Source organism: Moschus berezovskii, chromosome 5 (genome assembly GCF_049115385.1).
Source record: "Moschus berezovskii isolate FMDL1 chromosome 5, NW_MosBer_1.0, whole genome shotgun sequence".
Taxonomy (NCBI): Eukaryota; Metazoa; Chordata; class Mammalia; order Artiodactyla; family Moschidae; genus Moschus; species Moschus berezovskii.
In genome coordinates, this window is record NC_142464.1 from 22,079,631 (window position 1) to 22,107,398 (window position 27,768).

The following is a 27,768-nucleotide window of genomic DNA, read 5'->3' on the forward strand; positions in this document are numbered from 1 at the left end:
AAACCAAATTAGAATAGAAGATCTGGAGCTTGGCAGAATAAATGATTATTTTTCAAAGCCATAACAATTACTATTTTGATCAAGAAAAGCATTAAAGACAAATATTCATCAGTTTGAAAGAGTTTTAATGGTGGCTCAGAGGTTAAAGCGTCTGCCTCTAATGCGGGAGACCCGGGTTCGATCCCTGGGTCGGGAAGATCCCCTGGAGAAGGAAACGGTAACCCACTCCAGTATTCTTGCCTGGAGAATCCCATGGACGGAGAAGCCTGGTAGGCTACAGTCCACGGGGTCGCAAAGATGGAAAAAAAAATAGCACATAGGCTTGTGCCTTGCTATGGAATCCAAAAACTCAAAGCCTATAATAAAATGCAGAAATTATTCTAATTAGGCAATAATAAGGACTGTTTATTAGAACTGTAATTCAAATGCAAGCTTCCATTTTACATTGTCTAGCACTAAAAGGAATAAATTAATTGCTATTAGGAAAGAAGAAACCCTTGTTGCTATATGCTTTATATCCGTGTATAATCTAATAGAAGGTAGGAATCAGATCAATGTTTCTTCTTATAATATCTACACAAAAATTATACTTATTAACTACCTAGATAAGATAAACTCAGACAAACCAATGATGTTTATTTGAATTTTTTTTAAAAAATGACAGTGATACAAAAAGAAAAATTATAGAGCATATTAAGACTGTAAGCCTTCAAAATTGCCTCCTATGGGAAGAGGACAAACTTCTGAGCTACAGCCAAAGATAAATTACAGATAGCTAAAAAGAAAAAAAAAAAGACAAGAGAGACATTCCCACTAAGAAAATCAGCGTGAGGAAACTATGGATTCAGTCTTGATATCTCCCATTTGGTAAAAATGGAAAACTCTTGTTGAAACCGTGTGATAAAGACACACCATGAACATGGCTGGGATCATGCATCAGTGGTACTGATGCTGACAGAGTCACACAAAGACGCTTCCATTAATTTTTCATGGGCTTGAAAACTGATCTCTACAATGGTCCCAGGTGAGTGTCTTTTTGGCCTAACAAATCTCCCAGAGTACTTTGATTTTCTTTGCATCCCAAATGAATCTATCCATTGTGGCTATGCCTCTTAATTGACAAAATTGAAGAGATGGAAAGGAAGCCAAGTTTCTGATTAAATTAAAGTGCCAATTTGCTGAATTATGGACGACCTCTTGCAAACCCCAAATGGATCCTATGGTTTTTCTAGTACTAGTTTTCTTTTTTTTTTTTTTTAACTGAATGAGTGATACTAACCAACTCTGACAAGCCAGGCTTGAAATGAATGGTTATAAGATTTCATCCTAGGCTCCCCAAAGTAGAATCATGTGGTTACCTTCCCCAGTCTCATGCCAAAGAACTTTCTCATTTTTCTGTCTCATCACTTCTCCATTGCACATTCACTCAAGTACTTCAGTCTTTAGAAACTACCTATGGACTAGAGACTAAAGAAACTCTGGAGCCAATTAGAATACCGAAGCACTGTAGTATCACTACCAAGGAGGAAGCATTTAGATTAGGGAGCAAAAGTAAACTGCTGATATGGTTTCCAGTATCTCTAATGTAGTGGGGAAGTCAGCTTTCTGCATGGTATGTGGGTGGGGGTATTTGGTGTAGGTTTTCATTCTGAACTTACAATGCTTCCATCTGGATATTATTTGCACAGTTTACAAATCACACTCACAGACTCCTGGAAGGGCCATGCAGGCCCACGATGACAGGCTATTGAGAAGGGACATTTGACCATTGTAATTTCAAGTTTGCGCCAAGTTCAGGGGCTGGTACAAAGATCAAGAATGCAATATAAAGGGTTTCCTTTAGGATATCTGATGTGAGAGCAAGTCTTTGTTTCCTTCCAAAATCTCACTGAAATGACAGAAAAATAGAATCTAAAGTATGAACATCTATTTTAAGAAGATAACTGAAAATTTTTTCTTTTTTGGAGTATTTTAACTTGACAGTTGTAAGCCCCACGCACTGAAAACACGTTTAACTTAACGATGTGGACAGGGTTTAAAGGAAATCAGAACCATGCCAATAATGTTGAAAATTACAGTCTTTCCCATTAGAAAAATTATACAGGGGCAAGATGGAAAATTTGGCTTAGTGAACCATTTGTATAAAAATGACCTGGGGATTGAGTTGACTGTTGCCATAGATGCATTCTGACATTTGAAATTACTCAGTCTACCCACAGCTCCTGGTGAAAGGGCCAACCAAGGTGGCTGGGTTTGTATTATGACCATCTATTCTCCTGCCAGTGGCTAATCGGAGCAGTGTGACCCAGGGTGAACAAACCAAAATTTAAACAAGGATAATCAGATTCCTTCTCCCAGGAACTGGGAACCAGGAAACTGGATCAGCTGCATCCTGATTGCTTTGCTTTTCCAAATGTGATTTGTGGGTCAGCATCATCAGTGTCAGCTGGGAACTTTAAAATATACACTCCTTTCCTTAGACCGAGTGAACCATTCTTCGCATTTTTTTGAAGATCTCTATGTGATTTGGTGGATATGACAGTCTGAGAGACACTGAGCTGGATGCTGGGGAGAGGAGCACTTCAAATGAAAGGTTGTGTGGAAATTGGATTAGGTTGGCTTCAGGGCACACTGGAGCGAGCACAGGCAAGCCAAAGTTACAAGGAAACAGAAAAGGCTGAAAGAGGCCACGTTGTTAAGAGGGAGAGCAGAGTGGAGAGAAGCAGAGACGAAAGCTCCTTCTGGGTAAGAGACTAAGAAAGAGACTAACTTCTTACATTCGTGACCAGTCCTCAGACCCAGAGATCTCTCTCCTCATATCTTGGATGGATGCCCTGTAACCTGTGGCAATGTTACATTCAACACTTCTTTAGGACTAGTCTTTAATCCCTGATTATTTATGTTTCCCATCTGATGTAGTTGTTATCAGAACTAACAAGATTTAGGAAGCTGAGTGCAAAATGGGAAATAAATCACTTGGTTCTCCCAGGATCTGGGCTACATCTGGAGTATGCTTAGATGTTCAGGTGGTGCTAGTGGTAAAGAATCTGCCTGCCAGTGCAGGAGACATAAGAGACGCAGGTTCGATCCCTGGGTTGGGACGATCCCTTGGAGGAGCGCATAGCAACCCACTCTAGTATTCTTGCCTGGAGAAGCCCATGAACAAAGGAGCCTGGTGGGCTACAGTCGATAGGGTCACAAAGAGTTGAACACGACTAAAGTGAACTTAGCAAGAGCATGTTCACTTTGGGCCTCTCACATCAAAAAGGATGCTGCCACCCAGGAGTCAGACCTCCAAAGAGGAACCCTGAACTATGTTGGCAAGGTCTGAAATGTAATCTATAGCGGAATGGTCAGTGAAAGCAGGAGTATTTGGCTCTTGGAAAGGAAGATTCTCAGGACACATGGTTTGAAAAAGGAGATGCTATTTTCTGATATTTTAAGGATTAAATGAAGAATGGGTCTTTCTAGATGTCAGACCCAGCCCACTGGATGAGTTAACAGTTCATATAAGGAAGAGTTTTCTTACAACTCAGACGGCATAGCAAACTGTCTTTTGGAATACCAAGCTCCCTGTGACCACAAGTCTCAAGTCAAAAGCTGAAGTCAAAGACCCTTTTCCAAGACTTGGGAGAGAAAACCCTACTTTGAGCATGGACCTAGAAGATCTTTAGGGTATGTTGTATCTCTAAGATGGTCCAGTTGCAGGGCTAGGATTTTAAAGGCTCTTTTCCCTCTTCTGTCCTTGAGCAGACAAAGAGGGACTGCTTTAGGGATCTGAGTGATCATGGAAGTCCAGACTTGGCTATTTGCCTTTATTGTCTGAGAACTCTACTGAGTTTTATGACAGTTTTTGAATAACAAGATGGTAACAACTGTGAGGGAATAAAAAGTCACTTGGAGTCCAAGAGAGAAACGGAAAGAAAGCTATGAGTTTGGAATGAGAAAGGAACAAGAGTTGGTTCCAAGAGTAAAAATTTTAATATTGCAGAGGGTTAAAAAAGCTATTAGAGGATCTTGAAGCTTCTGCTTTCTTGCGTTTGTGATCTTGATTCCCTCTCTATTTTAATTGCTTAAAAATTATCCCTATCAACTATCTCATGATTGCAGGAAATACAGACAGCTTCATTATCATTTCCAGCTCAGACCAAACATAAGCAATGCTATGTGAATCTACTGAGTAATTTAGCAAACACAGAAAGTTGAATCAAAAATTGAAAGGCAGAATATAAAACTAAAAGTTAAGGGGAAAGCCTTAACAATGAATTGCTAAAGGTCAGATGTGTTAGAAGAATGAAGTAAATAGTATCACCAGAATTTGAATGTCTCTTCTCATCATACTTGTAAACATAATTTTTACTATCCCCAACTAGGTAATTTCTTATGAGACTCCAAATGCCAATTTCTTATTTTTTCTATATGTTGCCTCCTACACAGCTTTTCTTTCTTCATAATCTGTTATTTCATTCTTCTTTCTTTTCCCTCTACTTGCCAAAACTGTTCTGAGTATGTGGTAAACGGCACTCTGTGCTTATCTTCATTCTTCCAACTGTGGAGGAAAATTCCCAGTTCAGAAACATGTTAATCCAGCATACATGCTCCATGGATTCCGCGATCCAGAGTTCAGAAAACCTAACCCAGACAAATGCAAGGAATGTGAATAATTCCGCTTTGGAATCCATGAAATGCTCAATAGATTTGAGGGACAATTTCTTTTGTATTCTTTTCACTATTTCTTTTTTGAAATAGTTTTTTTTTTTTTCCCCCACAGTTTTGGCAACTGGGAAACACATTTTTTTCCCACTTTTTGTGTGATATGATATATGGGTAGTTTAGAGAGAAATAATAACAATAGAAATACCTATGTCCCTATCACTGAGACTTAGAGAGAATACAACCAGACCTCAGAAGCCCTGTATGCCCATCGCTGAAAGTCTCCCCTGGTGTCAAAGACAACTACCCTTTAGAATTTTTTTGTCAGTGATTCCCATGCTTTTCTTTATAAGTTTACCACATAAGCCTACATCACCAAATAGGGTATTGTTTAGCTTTACCTGCTTATAACTTTATTTAGTGGAATTATTTCATACTTAAATTTTTTCTTTTCTATTTAAATACTGTTTTTCAGATTAATCCACTTTCATGTGGATTAATGCTGCACTTAGCAGTATTCAATAATAAACCTATACGGTAATTTCTTACTCATATTACTGTTGGTGGATATTTATATAGATTCCAGTTTTGTTTTGTTTTTTGCCATTATAAACACTATTGTATGTGCCTTGAGATATATTATTAATGTAAGAGTTTCTCTAGAATATACATCTCAGATTAGAATTGCTAGGTTGTATGAACATGTTCAAACTTGCTTGGTGATGCCAATGTGATTATAGGAATTATCACCCCATCAGCAGAGAGTACCGGTTGTTCCACACTTCTTGCCAACACTTAGACTACACTGACTTTAACGTTTTTCCCAGTGGTTGAGTGTGAAATGATCTCTCCTTGTGGTCTGATTTCCCTGGTTCAGTCAGTTCGTTCAGTTCAATCGCTCAGTCGTGTCCGACTCTCCGCGACCCCATGAATCACAGCACGCCAGGCCTCCCTGTCCATCACCAACTCCCGGAGTTCACTCAAACTCATGTCCACAGAGTCGGTGATGCCATCCAGCCATCTCATTCTCTGTCGTCCCCGTCTCCTCCCTCCCCCAACCTTTCCTAGCATCAAGGGGATTAATCATCTCTTCATGTGGTTTTATTTTAAATTTATTTTAATTAGAGCCTAATTACAATATTGTGGTGGTTTTTGCTGTACATTGACATGAATCAGCCATGGGTGTACATGTGTTCCCCATCCTGAATGCCCCTCCCACCTCCCTCCCCATCCCATCCCTCAGGGTCATCCCAGTGCACCAGCCCTGAGTGCCCTGTCTCATGCATCGAACCTGACTGGCGATCTATTTCACATATGATAATATGTTTCAGTGCGGTGGTTTTGAGGTCACATCTGTGTTCGCTTTCTTGCCTTTCTTTCTATTGTACTTTCTTTCCTTCTTGTTCCCTTTAGGAAGTACTTATATATTCTAGGTTTACATCCTCTGTCAATTTCAAGCTTCTTTTCAAAGTTACACCTTGCTTTTCTACTCTCTTTATGATGTGCTTTGAGGAAAAGAAAAGTTCTTAATTTTCATTATAATTTATTGATATTTTTCTTTTTGAGGTCTTAAGAGATTTTCCTTTAACCCAAGGTTATTAAAATATGATCCTATAAATGTTTGTAAAGGCATTATAGCTTTGCCTCACACATTTAAGTTTACAGTCTACCTGAGATTGATTTTTTTTTTTGTAAATGTGTCAAGTGGGTATTTGTTTTATTATTTTCTGTACAGAAAACTGATTTTTTTCAGGTGTACGTATTGATACTCCATTCTTCTCCCACCGATGTGCCACTCTGTCCCACTCTATCATCTTTCAAATTTTTTAATTATCAGTATTTTGTATTTTATTTGTCCATTGTTACTAATATATTCCTACAATGATACTACACTTCTTAATGGCTATTGGTTTGCAGTTAATTTCTGGTATATATTAAACAAACCACATCTTCTTTATCCATTCATCTGTTGATGGCCACTTAGATTGTTCATGGGTAACTTTTGACTTTATTCATTTAAATTTACTTACATATTTGTTCTTTTAATTGCTCATTTCTTATATTTTCATGATTTGACCTGGTATCATTTTACTTCTGTCTGAAAAATCACTAACATTTCCACTGGTACATGTCTTCTGGTGTGCAAGTTTCTGTTTTTGCTATCCAAAATTTTGATTTTTGCCTTCATTTCTTCACCAATATTTTTGCTGGATCTAGAAATATATTTATTTTCTTTTAACACTTTAAATAAATTAATCTATTTTCTTCTGACTTTTATCACTTCTGTTACCTGTCTTTTTTAAGTATATTTTTTTAATTTCTGAATGCTTTAAAATTTTAATTTTTTGTATTTAAGTTTTTAAACATTTATCTTGTTTAATTTATAGAATTTATTTAATCTGCATTTATTAAATTCTTCTTTTGTTACTGTTATGTTTATTGGTTTAAATATTTAACCAAATTTTCATTTATCATATAATTTCCATTTGGTCATTTTAAGCTCTCTTTAATTTCTGAATTCATTAGTCAATATTTTGTGCAGACATTTTGCATTTATACTCATAATTGAGTTTGATTTATAAGCACCTTTTCTTGTACTTTACTTGTCTAATTTAGAAATAAGGATTATATTAACCCCATAACAGGTCTTTCCAGGTGGCTCAAGTGCTAAAGAATCCTCCTATTGATGTAGAAAACATAGAAGACACAAGTTTGATCTCCAGGTCAGGAAGATGCCCTTGAACAGGGCATGGCAACCCGTTCCAGTATTCCTGACTGGAAATCCTGGACAGAGGACCCTGGTGGGCTATAGTTCATGGGGTCACAAAGTGTCAGACATGACTTCGTGACTGGAAAGCAACAACCACCACCCCAAGAAATGAGTTAGGCAGTGTTTTCCTTTAAAATAACTTTTTTTGTTGTTTTATAGAAGTTTTAGTTTCCCAGCACAATTGGAGGAAGGTTCTAGGATATCCCATATGCCTCTTGCCCCCAACACATGCATAGCCTCCCCTGTTTCTGACATCCCCCACCAGAATGTTATATTTGTTACAACTGATGAACTTTCATTGACACATCATAATCACCCAAAGTCCACAGTTTACGGTTTACTCCTTGGTGGTGTACATTCTTTGAGTTTGGAAAAATGTATAAAATGTATCTCCCATTATAGTATCACATAGCGTATTTTCACTTCTTTAAAAATCCTCTGTGCTCCACCTATTCATGCCTCCCTCTCGTCCTCGGCACCACTGATTTTTTATAGTTTTGCCATTTCCAGGATGTTATACAGTTGGAATCTAGCTTTTTCCAATTGGCTTCTTAGGAATTTTTTTTAAGGTTCCTCCTTTTCACAGTTTTGATAGTCCATTTCTTTTCAGGGGTAAATAATATTCCATTATCTGGATTATCACAGTTTATTCATTCTCCTATGGAAGGACATCTTGATTGCTTCCAATCAATTTGGCAATTATGAATAAACCTATTATAAACACCCATGTGCAGGTTTCTGTGTGGAGACAAGCTTTCAACACCTTTAAGTAAATACCAAAAAGTTGATTGATGGATCATGTGATAAGAGTATGTTTAGTTTTATAAGAAATCACCAAACTGTCCAAATGTGACATGCGAGATCTTAGTCCTGCAACCAAGAATGGAATCCACACTCTGAGTGGTGGAAATGTGGATTCTTAAACACTGGACTCCCAGGAAAGTCCCTTAAATTTTTAAATTTCTTTAGTTGGTTTAAAACCATTTTCTTCCTCTGAAAGTTTGGTAAGCTGATTTTTTTTTCCCTAGGCAATTGTCCATTTGGCTGAAGTTCAAAATTTTATTATCAAAGTTATTTATACTTTCTTTTTAAAAATTTGCTACCATGTCTATAGTTTTATGGTAATTGAAGCCATGAAATCAAAAGACACTTACTCCTTAGAAGGAAAGTTATGACCAACCTAGACAGCATATTAAAAAGCAGAGACATTATTTTGTCCACAAAGGTCTGCCTAGTCAAGGCTATGGTTTTTCCAGTAGTCATGTATGGATGTGAGAATTGGACTGTGAAGAAAGCTGAGCGCTGAAGAATTGATGCTTTTGAACTGTGGTGTTGGAGAAGACTCTTGAGAGTCCCTTGTACCGCAAGGAGATCCAACCAGTCCATTCTAAAAGAGATTAGTACTTGATGTTCATTGGAAGGACTGATGCTAAAGCTGAAACTCCAATACTTTGGCCACCTGATGGGAAGAGCTGACTCATTTGAAAAGACCCTGATGCTGGGAAAGATTGAGGGCAGGAGGAGAAGGGGACAACAGAGGATGAGATGGTTGGATAACATCACCGACTCAATGGACATGGGTTTGAGTGGACTCCAGGAGTTGGTGGTAGACAGGGAGGCCTGGCGTGCTGCGGTTCCTGGGGTCACAAAGAGTCAGACACAACTGAGCGACTAACTGAACTATAGTTTTATGCTCTTTTCATCCGTAACATTATATAGCTTTTCCTTCTTTTTTCCTCTGATTACTTTTGTCATATAGTTGTTAAATTTTTCTCAAACAACTATATTTTGGCTTTTAAATTTTTCTTATATTTTTTCTCTATTTCAGTAATTTCTGCTCTTTATATCTTTGGTTATTCTGCTTTTGGATTTATTCTGCTTTTTAAAAATTTCTTCAGTTGAGTGCTTCTCAACTCACTAACTTTCTGTTTTCCTATATAAAATAAAGACATAAAGGTATAAAATTACCTCTAAATGTCAGTTTAGTTATATACCATAAATTGTGGTACACAGAATTTTCACAATTGTTCAAGTTCATTCTGATTATAATTTCCACTATGATTTCATCTTTCACCCACAAGTTACTTAGAAATGTTTTTGTAATTTCCAAGCATACTCATTATTGCTTATCATTTAACTCTTAACTTCATTATGGTCAGAGAATATGGTTTATATTACCACATTCATGTGGTTTTGTGAAACTTGTTGAAGATACATTATGGACTAGCAAATACTAATACTCATGAATTTCTATGCATACTATATATATCCGATTGTAAAAATTATATTTAAAGTCTTCTATATCCTCACTAATTTATCTCCTAAGTTTATTAATTACCAAGAGCAGTATGATATCTCCTACTGTGATAGAGTTTTTTTTAATACTTCTTGTGAGTTGTTAATTTTTTTGCTTTATATATTTGAGGCAGGCTTCTCAGTGTATATGATTTTCAAATTATATTTCTGGCAAATTGAACATTTTTTCATTATGAAGTAACTTTTACCTCTAGTAATGTATTTTATTATTCATCTTCATTTTCCTTCGGCTTTGGACACAATCTAGCTTTAGGAATAAGTAAAATGGAAAGAATGTCTACCCCACTAACTTTATAGTTTGGGTGTGAGAATTAATGAGATCAAATAAGATAGTGAATACAAAAGTCCTTAGTAAATTAAAAAGCACAATGCAAATGTAAGATAGAACCAGGAGAAAAATATCTTAATAACATAGATATAAAGGATTGGAGGGACTGATGCTAAAGCTGAAACTGCAATACTTTGGCCACCTCATGAGATGAGTTCACTCACTGGAAAAGACTCTGATGCTGGGAAAGGTTGGGGGCGGGAGGAGAAGGGGACGACAGAAAATGAGATGGCTGGATGGCATCACCGACTCTATGGACATGAGTTTGAGTGAACTCCGGGAGTTGGTGGTGGACAGGGAGGCCTGGCGTGCTGTGATTCATGGGGTCGCAGAGTTGGACACGACTGAGCGACTGAACTGAACTGAACTGAAAGGTTTTTTGACCCCCGTACAAACAATCATATATATCCACATCTATGTCCATTGAGTCAGTGATGTCATCCGACCATCTTATCCTCTGTCATCCCCTTCCTCCTCCCACCTTCAGTCTTTACCAGCATCAGGGTCTTTTCAAATGAGTCAGTTCTTTGCATCAGGTGGCCAAAGTATTGGAGTTTCAACCAGGGAGTTGTTTTTACTTTGGCTCTGTTTCTTCATTCTTTCTGGAGTTATTTCTCCACTGATCTCCAGTAGCATATTGGGCATCGACCTGGGGAGTTCATCTTTTAGTGTCCTGTCTTTTTGCCTTTTCTTACTGTTTATGGGGTTCTCAAGGCAAGAATACTGGAGTGGTTTGCATTCCTTTCTCCAGTGAACCACGTTTTGTCAGAACTCTCCACCATGACCTGTCCATCTTGGGTGGCTCTACAGGCATGACTCATAATTTCATTGAGTTAGACAAGGGTGTGGTCCATGTGATCAGATTGGTTACTTTTTCTGTGATTGTGGTTTTCATTCTGTTGGCCCTCTGATGGAGAAGGATAAGAGGCTTATGGAAGCTTCCCATGGGGGAGACTGACTGAGGGGGAAAGTAGATCTTGTTCTGATGGGCCAGGCCATGCTCAGTAAATCTTTAATCCAATTTTCTGTTGTTCGGTGGGGCTGTGTTCCCTCCCTGTTATTTGGTGGTGGTTTAGTCTCTAAGTCTGTCCCATTCTTGAGACCCCATGGACTGTAGCCCCACCAGGCTCCTCTATCTATGGGATTCTCCAGGCAAGAATACTGGAGTGGGTTGCCATTGCCTTCTGAGGGGATCTTTCTGACCAAGGGATCAAACCCAGGTCTCCTGTGTTGCAGGCAGTCTTTATCAGCTGAGCTACAACCTAGGGCCAAACCATGGTGGAGGTAATGAAGATAATGGAAACCTCCTTCAAAAGGTCCCATGAACGCACTGCTACACTCAGTGCCCCCAACCCTGCAGCTGGCCACCGCAGACCTATGTCTCCGCCAGAGACTCCTGGACACTTACAGGCAAGTCTGGGTCAGTCTCTTGTGGGGTCACTGTTCCCTTCTACAGATGAGGAAATTGAAGTTGAGAGAGATTAAGCAGTTTGAACACCATAACAAAGCTAGTTAAGTGATGTAATGGGATTCAAACAGGGTTCTGTGACTTCAGAGACCATCTTTATAATCACTACATTTTATATTGTCATTAAATACGTACAAGCATCACCTCGTCTATCTGGAATCGATAATGTGCACTCAGAATTTAGCTGAGAAGAGTAAAGAGAACATAAAAAGATGCAACATGTCAAAAGTTTAAGGGCTAAAGTGTAAGTAATACTTTACACAGGAAATATTCTTAAATTCTCCTTCAATATTCACATACTCTTTCCTCACAGTGTTAACTTGCTTGGTTATCTCAAAATCAAGTTTACAAAACAGAAGCAACAGGAAAGGTGATGAAGAGCATCTACCGATACAGGCGTGAGAGCAGACAACCTGAAAATTCATAAAAGTAATAAAAGATAACAGGTTAAAGTATTTCAACTCAAGTTCTAAGGACCTTTGTATTCAGCAAAGGAGCTCTGAACATCACAAAATTGTAGCATGCTATCATGTTATGCCTCGTGTGTAACAAAATTCTTTGTCATCAGGAAAATGTGTAATTGTGCTCAATGTGTTTCATATTGTGGTAGAGAAAGACCATTATTCTATTTTTTTTTTTAAGAATATTTGGTGTTTAGAGCAATAGGCCTTGATTACCTCAAAACCTCAGTGGTAGAAAGAACACCTTAGTTTGTATTAGTGTAGCTGTTACTTTAACTTGCTTCACACAAAGGATGCCTCATTTAGAGCTAAAGAAACTGAAGTGAAAGCACCTGCCTCAGCGTCCAAAAGGAACTCCCCTAAGGGTTCTGAAAAATACAGTTTTACTGTACTTTATTATTTTGGCAGGTGAGTGGTATAAATGAAAAATAAGAACCCAGATAATTCAGGCATTGGTCTGGGATTTACAATGGTTAGTTTAGAATGCACTCTGAAGGCTTAACTGTTGAGCATGGCACATGGTTTTTCCTTCCGGCCCACCAGAAATAGAAATTGAATCATGTCAGAAGGGCCAAATATTCACTGTAGAGGAGAAAAAGTAGGAAATGATCACCAGTTAGGAAATTTTCCTGTTTGGTAATTTATGTGCTTCCTAAGGTCTCTGGTTCAGATAGGTAAGTGATTAAGATGCAATGTCCATCACATCATTTTCCTACTGAGCTATGTTATTGTATGTGAATCTGCTTACAATGCAGGAGACCCAGGTTTGATTTCTGGGTCGGGAAGATCTCCTAGAGAAGGAAATAGCAACCCACTCCAGTATTCTTTCCCCGAGAATCCCATGGACTGAGGAGCCTAGCGGGCTACAGTCCATAGGGTCGCAAACAGTCGGACACAACTGAGTGACTAACACATTTTATTGTAAGCATATGGCTACTAGCTACAGAAACCCTGTCAAGTTCCAAATGGAACAAAAGAGATCAGCATGAAACAATGCAGAGAGGGTTTCTCATTTAAAGACTTAGAAAAAGAAGAAAGAAAAATTAAACAGCAAGAACAAAATCTTGCCTGTAACAGCTGTTTAAAAATTTATTTAGTGCTTTTAATACATTTTCAATGATCACATGATAATCATTTATTTACATGAAAAGGATATAGCTGGAAATCAAGATTAACAGGAAGAACTGGAATCATATGTTTTAAAAGAACTGAGTCTACTACACCTTCTATTAGGTGCTAGAAAAGAAGGCGGAATGCTCACGTTATATGTAGTAGGTGTTGTTGTTCAGTCACCAAGTCGTGTCCAACTCTTCACGACCCCGTGGACTGCAGCATGCTAGGCTTTCCTGTCCCTCATCATCTCCCGGAGTTTGCCCAAGTCCATGTCCATTGACTTGGTGATGTCATCCAACCATCTCATCCTCTGTCACCCTCTTCTCCTCTGCCTTCAATCTTTCCCAGCAATGTAGCAGGTGACATTTAGTCAAACAGAATCACAATCAGGCATTGTGCATGAGAGCATGAGATTTAGGAAAAATATTCAGTCTGGAAAAGTGCAAATCAAATATCTTAGATGAAAATGCTCTTTTTAAAAAATATATTTTTAAAGGAGGATATTTCTGATAAAGATGTGAAGCCTCAACAAAGGAAAATAACTCTTCAGGGTGACTTGCTGACTAAGGACACAAAATGTGTTTTTTCTCTATTTTGACCAGGGAGGTGGTGTTAGAGCCTGATCAAGGACACAAGCTCCCAGTTTATGAGGTATCAGAGTCACTGTCCAGCTTGAAGATAACAGTTTAAAGAAAATGCTATGTTAAGGGCTATTATAGTTTCATGCCATCTCTTTGGTTATCATTGGAATCCTAAAAGAGATGCTAAAACACTAAAATGTAATCTAAACACAGCTTTAAAAATGCTCACTTTTGGAAGAATAAAAAATATTCACACTTAGTAATATAATTTTCGCATCATTGGGAGAATTATAACTATAGTTTTTCTGAGGTCTATTCACTCATTAGAGATAAATGACAAGTCTTCTGATCCTCCAGATTATCAACTGTCCTAGGAAAACCAAATGCAAAAAAATCTGAATTAACTAGAGGAAAGGATCATGCTGAGTAATTAACTAACATTTTATTCTCGCCCCACGAAATCTTTACCAAAACTTTTAAGAAGTATCTACTTGAGATGTGCTTCAACTGCTTTTCATGCTGACTTCTGGTATAACCAAAGTTCAAGGAGTTCAAGAGAAAGGAAAAACAAGACAAGCAAAGGGACTAGTGTTAATGCATAAATTGAATAATCCAAAGCCCCAAATGATCCACATATAACTGTATTAAGTTGTGTAATTTGTAATAACAATGTCTTGGCTCCAAGAATGATCTTTAATTGGAATACCTTGTGAAATTTTATTTTATAACAGAGAGAAAGGTTTCAAATATGTTTTGCTTAAAGTAACAATAGCAAGTTAGTCAAACCACTTTGCTTTAACTCTAACATCCCTTTAAACTATAATTTATTACTTAACCAGGTATACACTAAGATGTTTATGTTATGCACTGGTTTTATTTAAATAATTAGAAGAAAATTGATTGCTGTCCAAAATAAAAATAAATCAGGCAATCTGCTTACAATCTCATAGTTTGAAAATAAGTAAAAATTCAGTGCAAACATACAGAGGGGGAATTTACCATTTTCATTAGAAGAAAAAAATTCTGTGGGGAAAATGATAGTAATGACAGAAACAGAGAAATCTCTTGGGTAATGGTTTAAAAGTTTTCCTTCAAAGATTTTAAAGTAGAAAAAATAAGCCATGTAATTTTGAAGAAATAAGGTTCTAAGTTAGTAGATTTTTCATAATTCATCAAAATTCATTCTGCAAAATTACTATCATGGACCACGCCGAAGATGTTAAATGCCTTCAATGTATTATAACAATAATTTTAATATTCTAACCACTTCATAAGATTGAGCTAAATGTTCTGTCCAAATAAAAGAAATTATAACTGACCAAACCAGTATGATTGATTGCTTTAACCCCAGATTTCTTCTGGGAAGGAAAAAAATTTGTATTAATTACTGAACACTCGAACACAATTTATAAAGCACTACTTCCCCATTTTGGTGTCTAATGAGACACCAATAATTCTCCAGTTTACTTTACTCGAAAGTCTGCAGTAAGACTACTTGAAAGAAGAAGCAAAGTACCATATATATTTGCCTTCAACGCTGAGCAGGTGATCTGTTGTGGAGATTATAGACAGAAAATCTGTATTTTTCCTCTACGTTTAAAAGGAAGTATTACTGTCTGTCAATACAGTTTATTTCTCACGGTCTTACTTTTAATTCAAGTTTTCACTGAGTCAGCTCCATTTGCTGTGGAGACCTTTGTTGCCACAAAGGGAAAGCTGATGGGAGAGGACAGGATTTCTCAATCCCCTCAGCAATGGATCGTGCCCCTTCAGAGACAAGATGAAAGCTACACTTCATCCCCTGGTCACCAGAGCCTCTATCATTGGATGATGCGATACAGCTTCCATTCATCATTCCAGTATGTGTTCTGTGCCCATATACATCTGGGGCTCCATTCTCCATGATGACTGTTCCAAGGACACTATACAACAGATAAAAGACATTTCAGTATTCCCATCACTTACAGTGTCCAGCAAACAAGACCCTAAGAGTGGTTGGAAAGTAGACCTGAAATATGAGCTACAAATGAACCTATTCTCAAGCCATTCTGAACCCAATTTTTTACAAATTAAAATAGTTTCGGTTAGTTAAGATGATTCAAAGGACTGTGCTACCTGACATTGCTATTTAGTTTTCTCTCTTTCCATTTGGCCCAAAAATGACTTGAAAACAGAGCTCAGGTTTTAAATGCAGTTGCATTCCTATTCCCTGGCTGGTATTCTACCCTTAACCTGTACCAGTTGATGTTGGTTTAGTTCAGTGAATAAGTAACTTTGGAGGTGCTACTAGTATGCTGCTGCTGCTGCTGCTGAGTCACTTCAGTCGTGTCCGGCTCTGTGTGACCCCACAGACGGCAGCCCACCAAGCTCCCCGTCCCTGGGATTCCCCAGGCAAGAACACTGGAGTGGGTTGCCATTTCCTTCTCCAATGGATGAAAGTGAAAGTGAAGTCGCTCAGTCGTGTCTGACCCTTAGTGACCCCATGGACTGCGCTTGTGGTTTAATGGGTTTTCCAGGAGTAGAGAAAGAATTGGTTCAGAGCCAATCTTGAGCTTTTATCTCATTTTCCACTCTACCTCCCCACCTCCAATCTCTACATGTTCTTTCATAACAGGTATTAAACATTTACGAGCTGGCTAGACATGATTGGGGATATGATGACTCGTATTGGAGACAGGTATATGAGTGGCTTATACAGAATGGGTCAGACTGTTTGCCACAGAATGAGCAGAAAGAGAGAGACTCTAATTTATTACAGAAAATACTCAGCTAACGGAGTCCTCGGTGTTTTCTGGGCTTAACCATACTCTTTCATTTGCAAAATTACACTATCAGTTCAGTTCAGTTCAGTCACTCAGTCGTGTCCGACTCTCCGTGACCCCATGAATCACAGCACACCAGGCCTCCCTGTCCATCACCAACTCCCGGAGTTCACTCAAACTCAAGTCCGTCGGGTCGGTGATGCCATCCAGCCATCTCATTCTCTGTCGTCCCTGTCTCCTCCCGCCCCCAACCTTCCCTAGCATCAAAGTCTTATGTACCTCTAAAGAAGATTACTTTCATACCAAAAAATTATTTGCTTTTAGCTCCTCAAGAAAAAGTACTACATAAGGTATTCCACTGCTTTCAAAAATAACAAAACCCTAAGCAATTTTTGAAAATGCCAAATATTTTCATTATCCAGGTTTAACAACACATATTAAAACTACAATAAATATTATATATAGTATATATTTTATGTTATTAATATATATGTATAATATGTAAAATATTTACTGTAGTTTTAATGTCCAATTCTGAAGTATACTAGTATTCAGAGCCTTCCTCAAATTAGGAAATAAAGTCATACTGAACCTGGGTTACACGGCAACATGAATGACAGTGGGGTTTGGAGTGAGTTTTTCAAAACAAGAAACCAGTGTTCTCTCTACAAGGAAGTTCTAGGAGGAGAGAATGGTAATCAGTGTATTTATGAAGGGCAAATATCAGAAAATATAAGTGGGGCTGAAGTGCCTCTCATGAGCAGAGAAACTATTGTCTCAAAGTTTTTTTGGACCTTTCTAAAGGTTTATGATACAAAGCATATTCAACCTTGTCCTATGAGTTAAGAAATATGACTATGATATATATCTAAGACCCAAGCCCAAGAAACTTATCATAATGCAACTCTTGGTAAAAGTATTATGTCAAATCATATCTAACTCCATTTTTACCTGAAGCAGATTGAGTTCCACAACAGCCTGAAAAGGTGAGTTGATTTTATGCCTCTCTTCTAGGGGTCTGACTGGATTTCACAGATGGCCAGGCATCTGGCTGAGGGCTAGACCCTAATAAGACTTAAATAGCCCTCAATCCCTAGGAGAATCCCCAGATCAAGTTAAATTCACAAGAACCCTTTATTCTAGAACATGAAACACATTTTCTTGGAGTCATTTGCAATTTCGCTGGAACCATACTGACAGCAGCCAATATAGATTCCTAACCCCAAGGATGACCTCAAACTCCAATGTAATTCAGAATAAGGTGGCACTCACTGTGTGCTTGCTTAAAGGGATCTAGCAGACTGCTCTGTGACCAGAGTTTTGAGTGAATGTGGTAACCTCACACAAGACAGGATTCTGGTCCAAATATATTTCTCTAAGCTCTATGGCGTTCCAGTACAGCCAGTTGCTCACATAGCTTATACAATTTCACTATTGCTTCTGTGCACAGATGAGACTTTCCACAATCAGGGAAACGTCAAGATCCAGATAAAGATAATCATTCACCAGGATCCAGGGGGGAAAACTGGCCAACATCGGCTGCCAGGCCTTCCTTGAGGGCCTCGGGTGGACTCCCATTCCCGAGGTTTTGATGTTCCTTTACAACCACAAACTGCAGAGAACAAAAGGGAGAGAGAGAACACTGTTAAAATCCATAAATTATCTCAGCATACATTAAAGCCTGTGGCTTTGTAATGTTCATCCTATAGGAGGGGAAAGCCGAAAGGAAGGCCCTATCAAATTTGTTTCTCTGGCTAGTGAAGGGTTCAGTTTTCAGTGAGAAGCCTTATGCTACACTCCGTTAAAGCAACTAGGCACTACTAATTCCTTTACTGAAGAATCTGTTCTAATTCTGGAATCCCAACTTTTGGGCCATGGATCCCTAGGGACTACTTTTTCCCATAAGCAACCCATGAATCTACAAGAGGTCTAAAGGTTGCCCATAAACCAGATAAATAATGCCTCTTACATGTATCTGCTCCAACTTTCCAAATATGTGTGTAGGTGCTTAGTTAATAAAATTCACCTAAATATGATACCAAGGTCTGAATAATTTGGGCTCATTAGTGACTAATAAGCACTCATAAATACAGCTACTATTTTTCAGGGATCCATGAAATGTCTTCTCATGCTTAAACACCTTGGGAACCAAAATTCTAAAAGACAGGCCCAGAAAACATTATTTCTCCTTGGTCAACAGAATTATTATTTATGTCATTGTTTGTACTGTCCACATTTGATTGGGCACTTGCAATGCAGGCTGACCAGAGTTAATTGGCTCACATTCACATGAGATGAATCCATCTGCAATGCAGGAGACCCCAGTCCAATTCCTGGGTCAGGAAGATCCACTGGAGAAGGGATAGGCTACCCACTCCAGTATTCTTGGGCTTCCTTCGTGGCTCAGCTGGTAAAGAATCTGCCTGCAATGAGGGAGACCTGGGTTTGATCCCTGGGTTGGGAAGGTCCCCTGGAGAAGGGAACAGCTACCCACTCCAGTATTCTGGCCTGGAGAATTCCATGGACCATATAGTTCATGGGTTCACAAAGAGTCGGACGTGACTGAGCAACTTTCACTTTCACACAAGATTAGAGATTAAAGTATTAATAGGTCAAAGATAAAAGGAAAGAAAAGAAGTTACCCCATGCCCCAGGATGAAGGATGCAGTTTGGTCAAGTCCTTCCTTGCCAATCCAGCAGCGAGGTGGCCCCAAGGCTCTGGTTGATTATGCTCCATTGGTTCAGAAATGGGCCCTCCACATAATGAGCTCATAACTCAGAAATATAGTGAAGAAAAGAAAAAAAAAGTTTCCTTGACCGTATTTCTTTTTGAGAAAAGTATAGGAAGAATGAGTGGTTGATTAAGGAAAGAAATATTGGTGAGAGAATGGTGAATCCCCTGAACACATTTTCATTTTCTTATTTTCTACAACACTAAGCATCCTTGCCACCACCTGCTCATCAATAGTCTCCTGCAGTAACACAATGCAAAATTCATACATGACCCACTGTTTAAGGGCACATGCCCATTTTTCTCACTGGAGAAGCGAATGGCAAACCACTCCAGTATTCTTGCCATAAGAACCCCATGAACAGTGCAAAAAGGCAAAAAGATATGACACCAGAAGATGAGCCCCCCAGGTCAGGAAGTGTCCAATATGCTACCAGGGAAGCGTGGAGAAATGAATGAACGAAGAGGCTGGGCCAAAGCAGAAATGACACTCAGTTGTCTGGCTCACGCCAGACTTCAGCCCTCTGCACTGCAAATTTTCCAACCACATGCCTCTCTGATAGAAGAACATGGGCTCCAGGATTCGGGCCTGCATTGGGGAAGGCAGCTGATGGAACCAAATTTGTTTCTGCTGCTTCTCCTCCTCGTTCAGGTGCTCCCTCCCATTCTCACTGATGCCCGCAGCAGCAGTTGGTGTCAAGATGGTTCTGACCGCTGAGGGTCAGCCTCTCACCATGGCCCTGTGTCCATATGCTGCTCACGACAGCGACAAGTGTCTCTGAGTTTTTAAATAAGAAGATACACAGAGATTGCATTTTTCCTTCTCTCCTATGATTTAAATAAAGTGAACTAAACTTGCTACCTAAAACCTGAAGGAAGTACCAGATAGACTAAGAATGAGATCAGGGTAATTAAGGATTCCACGAGTCACGAAGCTTCACAGATCTGAGGACATTTCAGATGTCCTCTAAGGTTCTAAGTTCACCCAGAACCACACATTTAGGGAGTCACTAGAAACAGAAGGGATCTTACAGCCCATGTAATCCAAACACCATGGAGTCCTGATGAGGAAACAGGGGTTAAGTGACTTGCTGAAAATTAGCCAGTTGGTAGAAGAGCAAAGTCAGAATCCTCATTTCTTATTGCATTTCTGTACTCATGGCATCTGGTCCCATCACTTCATGGGAAATATATGGGGAAACAGTGGAAACAGTGTCAGAGTTTATTTTGGGGGGCTCCAAAATCACTGCAGATGCTGATTGCAGCCATGAAATTAAAAGATGCTTACTCCTTGGAAGGAAAGTTATGACCAACCTAGACAGCATATTAAAAAGCAGAGACATTACTTTGCCAACAAAGGTATGTCTAGTCAAGGCTGTGGTTTTTCCAGTGGTCATGTATGAATGTGAGAGTTGGACTGTGAAGAAAGCTGAGCGCTGAAGAATTGATGCTTTTGAACTGTGGTGCTGGAGAAGACTCTTGAGAGTCACTTGGACTGCAAGGAGATCCAACCAGTCCATTCTAAAGGAGATCAGTCCTGGGTGTTCATTGGGAGGACTGATGCTAAAGCTGAAACTGTAATACTTTGGCCACCTCATGCGATGAGTTGACTCATTGGAAAAGACTCTGATGCTGGGAGGGATTGGGGGCAGGAGGAGAAGGGGACGACAGAGGATGAGATGGCTGGATGGCATCACCAACTCGATGGACATGAGTTTGAGTGAACTCCGGGAGTTGGTGATGGACAGGGAGGCCTGGCGTGCTGCGATTCATGGGGTCGCAAAGAGTCGGACACAACTGAGTGACTGAACTACTACTACTACTCAAGTTCAACCAAAAAATAAGTACACACTGAATGCCTACAACGGGCAGAGACAGATGGTTGCTTGTCCATCAAAAGCGCAGCCACAGGGAAGCTATTCTCTGAAATCGTATGAGGTAGAGGCAGGAAAATGCAATATGGAAAGGACCCCAAATGATGCCTTTTACCCTCCAAACCCCCTTAATAAGCTTTTCTCTATGTGCCACAGGTTTCACTTCCCCATGGGCCTGCCAAGTATTCCAGCTTCTTCCACAATATATACCACAAATGATACCAACAACACACACTGAACCAGTCAACGTGTCTCTGACAGGATCCTGGAAATGGAAATCCCAACCATTGCAAGAGAACTTGTCCCATGTCTGCCCTCTAGTGTTCCAAGATCAGTGACTAAAGAGGACGATCTATAAAGCATTTTGAACTTTGCAGTTACTATGCTTTTTGGAAAATATACAGAGTTGTCAGATAAAATACAGGATACCTAGGAATATTTGAATTTAAAATTGAACTTTCAGTATTAGTATGAATTTAACTAGGTGTTCTGTATTTTTATTTGCTAAAGTTGGCAAACTGTTTTGCTGGTGAAGTTTAAGGACTTAAAAAGTGTGTAAGAAAAGAAGTTTTAAGAAAATTAGGAGCATAATCTTCAGTTTGTAAGACATCCATCTGAAAGGGATCACCTAAAAATTGGGAAAGACTGTTCACAAACATATAAAAAGCCAAGTTATAGCAAGAAAGTACATGATAGAAAAAAGGATCCCATAAATGTCTTGGGCCATTACATTATGGCACTAGTTTAGCTTGTCTGATTAATTCAGGACACAATTCCCCCAGCCCCACTGCCCACCCAGGACCTCCCAGTTGTTGTGGCATTGGGTAATATTAACACCAGCTGGAAGTTATAATAGGTTCCAGTCTCTCTCAACTCAGCAAAAATGAGAAAAATGAACTGGGATTAATATAAAGCCAATTTCTTGCTTCATGTACTTTGGTTACATTACCCAAGGTTGGGAGCAAGAAGTCATCCCAGCCTCGCCATCTGCAGGCCTGCTATGGATCACATCTTCGCTCGGTTCTTCACAAGGATTCTTTGGATTTTTCAATAGCCGCTTCTGAGTCCTGCAATAAAGCCAAAATGTGAGACGATCTCAAAACAAAACAGTAGCCCATTCAGCAATGGTCAGACAATTACTTTTGTTACTGAAATTTAGGTACCTAAGATGGATGAGAGAAGAGAAGTATTAAGGAAACTAGGAGCATAACTTTGGGTTTTAAAGCCTTCTTTGCTGCATTATTTTATGATTATATTTCACTATTTGCAAGGTACTGTGAGAAGGGAGGAGGAGGGCATGGGAGGCAGGGGCCCTCACGCATGCATTCATGGATATACCACCTGAGCACTAAGTATATCCTAGGCCCTGTGCTAGTACTTGAGACATAGCCATAGAAAAACAACAAATCTCTGCTTAAATGGACTTCGAATTTGTAGAGAGGGGCGTGCCTATAGAAACACTATCACAGCAATTGTGTGACATGCACAGTATTAACTCCATTTTATAAGTGAAGCCAGTGGCACTGGAAGATAGTAGAGCTGTACCCAAGGCATAGGCTACCAAGGGCAGCCCAGGGGCTAGGTCACAATGATGGGCCAACTACAAATTGGCACGCGCCATCTACCTCTATAAGGATTAAGTCATGAGCTGCTGAAGCTGCTGACCTTCAACATCCCCTGAAAGGGGTTCAGGGTGAAGAGCAGAAGTGAAGCACTCAGTGCTCTGGGAAAACCTGGCAGGACACATCTTCAGAGAGTTAAAAATTTTTCAGGAAAAGATTTTATGAACCAAATTCTTGCGTCTCCCTGTACCTAGAAAAATACTAAAATTCTTCATGATGATGTTTGCTCCTCATGACTAGCAATCAGTTCAGTTCAGTTCAGTCGCTCAGTCGTGTCCGACTCTTTGTGACCCCATGAATCACAGCATGCCAGGCTTCCCTGTCTATCACCAACTCCCGGAGTTCACTCAAACTCATGTCCATCGAGTCGGTGATGCCATCCAGCCATCTCATTCTCTGTCGTCCCCTTCTCCTCCCGCCCCCAACCTTCTGCAAAAAAATATGTGCTTGATCACACGTACTCCCCCTGCCTTCACCAAGATCACATATATTCTGACGATCCCCCCTACCTCTTTGGAGAAGTTTCTCAGAGCTATCTGAACTGCTGTCTCCTGAGCTGTAGTCTTCATTTTGCTCCAGATTAAGCTCAACTCATAACTCTCCTGTTGTGCTTTGTTTTGTTTTGCTTTCAATCAACAGATATAAAGCCTAGGCTCCATCCAGGTCTATGCTAAGCATGGTGTCATGCCCTAGGGGAGGGGTTAAAAGGAAAGGCAATCTAACAGGGACCCCTGTCCTCAGAGCCCAGCCTCAAGAGGAAGAGAGGCAGGTTCATCACATCTGAGCAGCCATCTAAGGGAAGGCAATGAAGGAAAGGCGGTGGGGAAGACACCAGCCAGCGTCAAGATTCCCAAATAGTGCTACTACTTCAAGGTAGATGGCAGCTCAGTTCCCTTTGGGAGTGCAACCCTCAGCCACACAGGCCTGTCTGCCCATCTGAAAGTGAAAATTGCTCAATCGTGTCCAACTCTTGGCAACCCCATGGACTTTAGAGTCCATGCAATTCTCCAGGCCAGAATACTGGAGTGGGGAGCCTTTCCCTTCTCCAGGGGATCTTCCCATCTTCCCATCTGAGGAAGGGCAATAGGAAGATAGGGGCTGCTCTGGAAGCCCATCCCAGGAGCTGTGAATTCCATGTAACAGATGGAAACCACTGGGAAATGGTGTGGGTTATTATTTTTAACCAAAGGCATCAAGGAGAACAATTGAAGTGGTTAATATAAACAGTTCCAAAGTTTCAAGGTATAGTTTGTGGAACGTACTACTTCCTGTTGATTTTCTTACAAAGCAGGCCTTTCAAGAAATCAAGTTTCATGAAGTAATTACACTACCATACTTTAAAAAATTATTTAGTTTCACAAATAGCCTTTTCAGAGATACACAAAACAAATAGTGTTTGGACAGTTAATCTAAATAAGACAGGCGAGACTGATACAAAAGGAGGAATAACTGATTTTGTCTCTTTAAAGAAAATTGCTTAACACACCTAACTGACAAACTCAGTGCCGGAGTTGTATTTACTGGTATGCATCAGTGATGTGGCAACATTTAAGCTGGCAGTTTTAATTTGATCCCAAGAGAATCTTACTATGTTATAGTCCACAGAATAAGAAAAAAAGAACTTAATAATTATAGTACATGTGGACTTAAGTTTCTTTCTTCCATTTTTTTTTCTTACAGTATTTGCCAAACATTCTGTCCAATGGATGAACAGCTGATTATTCAGGATTCTGTCTACAAACATCCAACACATTGATTGAACACTAGGCTAAAAAGTACAAAGTTTACTGACGGACCACTGAATTAAAATGTCAAATTTTTGCCCATGAATCCTGTGTCTCAAGATAGAAAAGGGTTTGGAATGTGGGACTCCTTGGGGAAGCTTACAGTTCTTGGAAAATTATAACAATAAGAACTGAAATCATTTATTAAGCCCTAAATTACCCAAACTACAATAGTGCATAAAATGCTTTTCAGTATTGAGGACAGTGGATGACGCTGGCCTACTTTTTAAGAAAGTGGAAAATAAGCAAACAATGTGATGCCCAATGTAGTGGGGGTTTTTTTTGTGTGTAATAAATATGTAAATACGATTATTCCACAGTTCTAAGCTTTTAATTGGAAATGATTAAAAACACAAACTCCAAGAACCAGAAACTTCCTTCCAATTTAGGGAAGATACTGATTTTCTTAAACAGAAGTTAATATTTTGTGGGAAATCAACTCAATGGACAGGATGGATGAAAAATTACAGTTACACAGGCTGGGGATGGGGTGAGGGGAAGCCTTTGATACTAAAAGAAAAAGGTGGAGCATAAAAATGCATGATGTTAAATAGCTACCCAATAAACTACACAGGTCTACGGACAAAGACTGAAAAGGAACAATAAAACCACGGATATTTTAGAGCAGTGAAACTCTGGATCATTTCTTTTTGTTTTGTTTTCTTTTTACTCTTCTTCCAGTTTTTAAATGACATAAGTATGTAGAAGAAGCTCATCTCCAAGAGCCCCTGGGAGGAGCTCGAAGGAGGTGGAAAGTTCCAGTGGAAGCAAAATCACCTGTAGTAGTAGTGAGCTCTGCACAGCCCCAGGAGCATCAGGAAAGGCAGCACCACCCAGCAGATAGCCACTGGGTTGATGTTCCGCCGCTGCCCGTGGCCAACATAGTGCAGATCCCACCCACCGAAGTCTACATACTCACATCACTTCCCAGTGTAGCCGATGGGACAGCCGTGACAACACACAAACAGAGGTCAGCAGTGAGCCATGGCCAGAAACACTGATATTTTTATACTCACTATCCAGTCATCTCTCAACCTCTACACTGCAGCCTCATATTTAGGGAAGAATCTGGAAAATCCATCAGGGGTCAGTTGCTGCTGTTGTTCAGTCACTCAGCTGTGTCCCACTCTTGCAAGCCCATGGACTGCAGCCCACCAGGCTCCTCCGTCCATGGGATTTTCCAGGCAAGAAATATTGGAATGGGTTGCCATTTCCTTTTTCAGGGGATCTGCCCGAGCCAAGGATCGAACCGTGTCTCCTGCACCGGCAGGCAGTTTCTTTACCACTGAGATACCAGGGAAGCCAAACGAGTCAGTTGAAAGCACTCTGATTTACAAGTTAATGCAGCATAGACTTCCCCCATTGGTCTGTTGGCCCTGGGATTGATTTGGGATTATTTGCATACCACCTCTATAAGGCACTGCAGAACACTGATTAAAGATCAATTTCTGTTAAAAGAACAACTGCCTCTCTCTCTAAGACCAACACAAAGCAACCCTGCCCTAGGAGCAAAGGGAGTTTTCAAACAAATGTTTGGCCAGATTGCAATCAATATAAGTCAAAGGAAGGAAGAATTTGAAAGCAGAGTCTTTTACTTGAGACCAGGTTATAAAAGAATGTGAGTAGCCTCTGAACAGGAAGCAGAGGAAACCATTTTTCTTACTTTTTTTCTTAAAAGTCATAGATCCAAAAGGTCTCAATGGTAACAAGAAGCACTTACTTACCTTCTTCAAGAGAGAAAAACTAAGTGGAGGGAAAAGAGGCATTCACCAACATCCTGCTGTTCATTAGTGAAACTGTTACTGGAATTATTGTTGTTCATATGGGGCTTCCCTGGTGGCAGACAGTAGGTAAAGTATCGGCCTGCAATGGAGACCTGGGTTCGATCCCTGGTTGCGAAGATAACTTGAAGAAGGGAATGGCTACCTTTTCCAGTATTCTTGCCTGGGGAATCCCATGGACAGAGAAGCCTGGCAGGCTACAGTCCATGGGGTCTCAACAAGTCCAAGACACGAGACAGGACAGAATGACTAACACTGTCAGCAACCAACACATGCTGTGAACTTTTATGCGAAAGTAAATGAAACAATGCTGCCATCTACTGGGAATGCATGCTTCCAGAACCTCTCAGGATCTTGAGTAGAATTAATTATTCTTTGAAAGAGCATGAACTTTAAAAATTGTCTATTAAACATTTTGTGATGTTCACTTGTTAGGAATTTCTTCCCCTTGGCCCTGGATCCACTAACTATATACCCATGCCCTCACTTTATTCCAGAAGGAGATGAAGGAATGAATACACAGAGAACTGACATCAGCCCCCATGATGGGAAGAGGCAGCAAGGGACAAGCTTTAGATGAATCAAGCATCTGCTGCACGGATGAAGCCCCAGAAGAGATCTCAAGTCTAGTCCTAGTTGTACCTTGAGTTAGTCATAGGAGCTTTGGCAAGTCACTTTCAGAGACAGAAGGGAAAGGAACTAGCATTTGTTATACACCTTATGTTTCTGATACTGGGATAGTTAGATAGCATCACCAACTCAAGGGATATGAATTCGAGCAAACTCCAGGAGACAGTGTAGGACAGGGGAGCCTGGCGTGCTGCAGTCCATGGGGTTGCAAAGAGTCAGACATGACTTAGCAATTGAACACTTGGCACTTTTGTTTTGTTCTCAATGGTAGATTTCCATTTTACAGATGAGGAAAGTGAGATGCAGAGGAGTTACATAATTTGTGTCACACGGCTAGGGAATGGCAGTTATGAAAACAGATTTCTATTAGGACTGAGTCATTTTTGCTAATATTCACGAACATTTTCCACTATTTTTTGTCAGGATGATGTGATTTCTAATGCAAGGCCATATTCTTCATCACAGAATGTAATTTATTCTAGTAATTTAGACTATGTTTCTACTAATTATTATTAATAATCAAAGCTTTTAAGCTTACAGCATCTACTCTTGAGGATCAAAGTATTCTCTCACTCCATCATTAGGCACAGAGAAAATTATCACTGAGTCAAGAGGCCAGCCAGGAGAGACCTATTTATTTTTCAGTATCTATCCACTCCCTCAGATTGCCTTCAGATTATAAAAGTTACTAAAAGTAAGATTTGATACAGAACTAGATCTTCTGGGTGTGGTTATTTTACTAAAGACTGAGGGGCACAGTTTCTGAGTGAGTGTGGTGGGAGCACCTCCGAGTTCCAGGGCGTCCTTGAATGCCCTCTCAGGCTGACACATAACCCACCAAAACCATCTTGGGGACAAAGGCAGAGCAAAGGTAGCCATGGCCGCATTTATCAG

General features: G+C 39.8%; 1 protein-coding gene across 1 annotated transcript in view; it reads right to left on the bottom strand.

Moving 5' to 3' along the window:
• Positions 1-14,627: 14,627 nt before the first annotated feature.
• The window catches only part of EGF (epidermal growth factor), a 97,741-nt gene continuing 84,600 nt past the window's right edge, over positions 14,628-27,768 (bottom strand). Inside the window, 5 exon segments of the mRNA XM_088836027.1 lie at positions 14,628-15,539; positions 15,542-15,612; positions 17,959-18,064; positions 22,007-22,124; positions 25,241-25,411. Coding sequence (XP_088692153.1) covers positions 15,354-15,539; positions 15,542-15,612; positions 17,959-18,064; positions 22,007-22,124; positions 25,241-25,411 — 652 coding nt within the window. The 3' untranslated portion in view covers positions 14,628-15,353.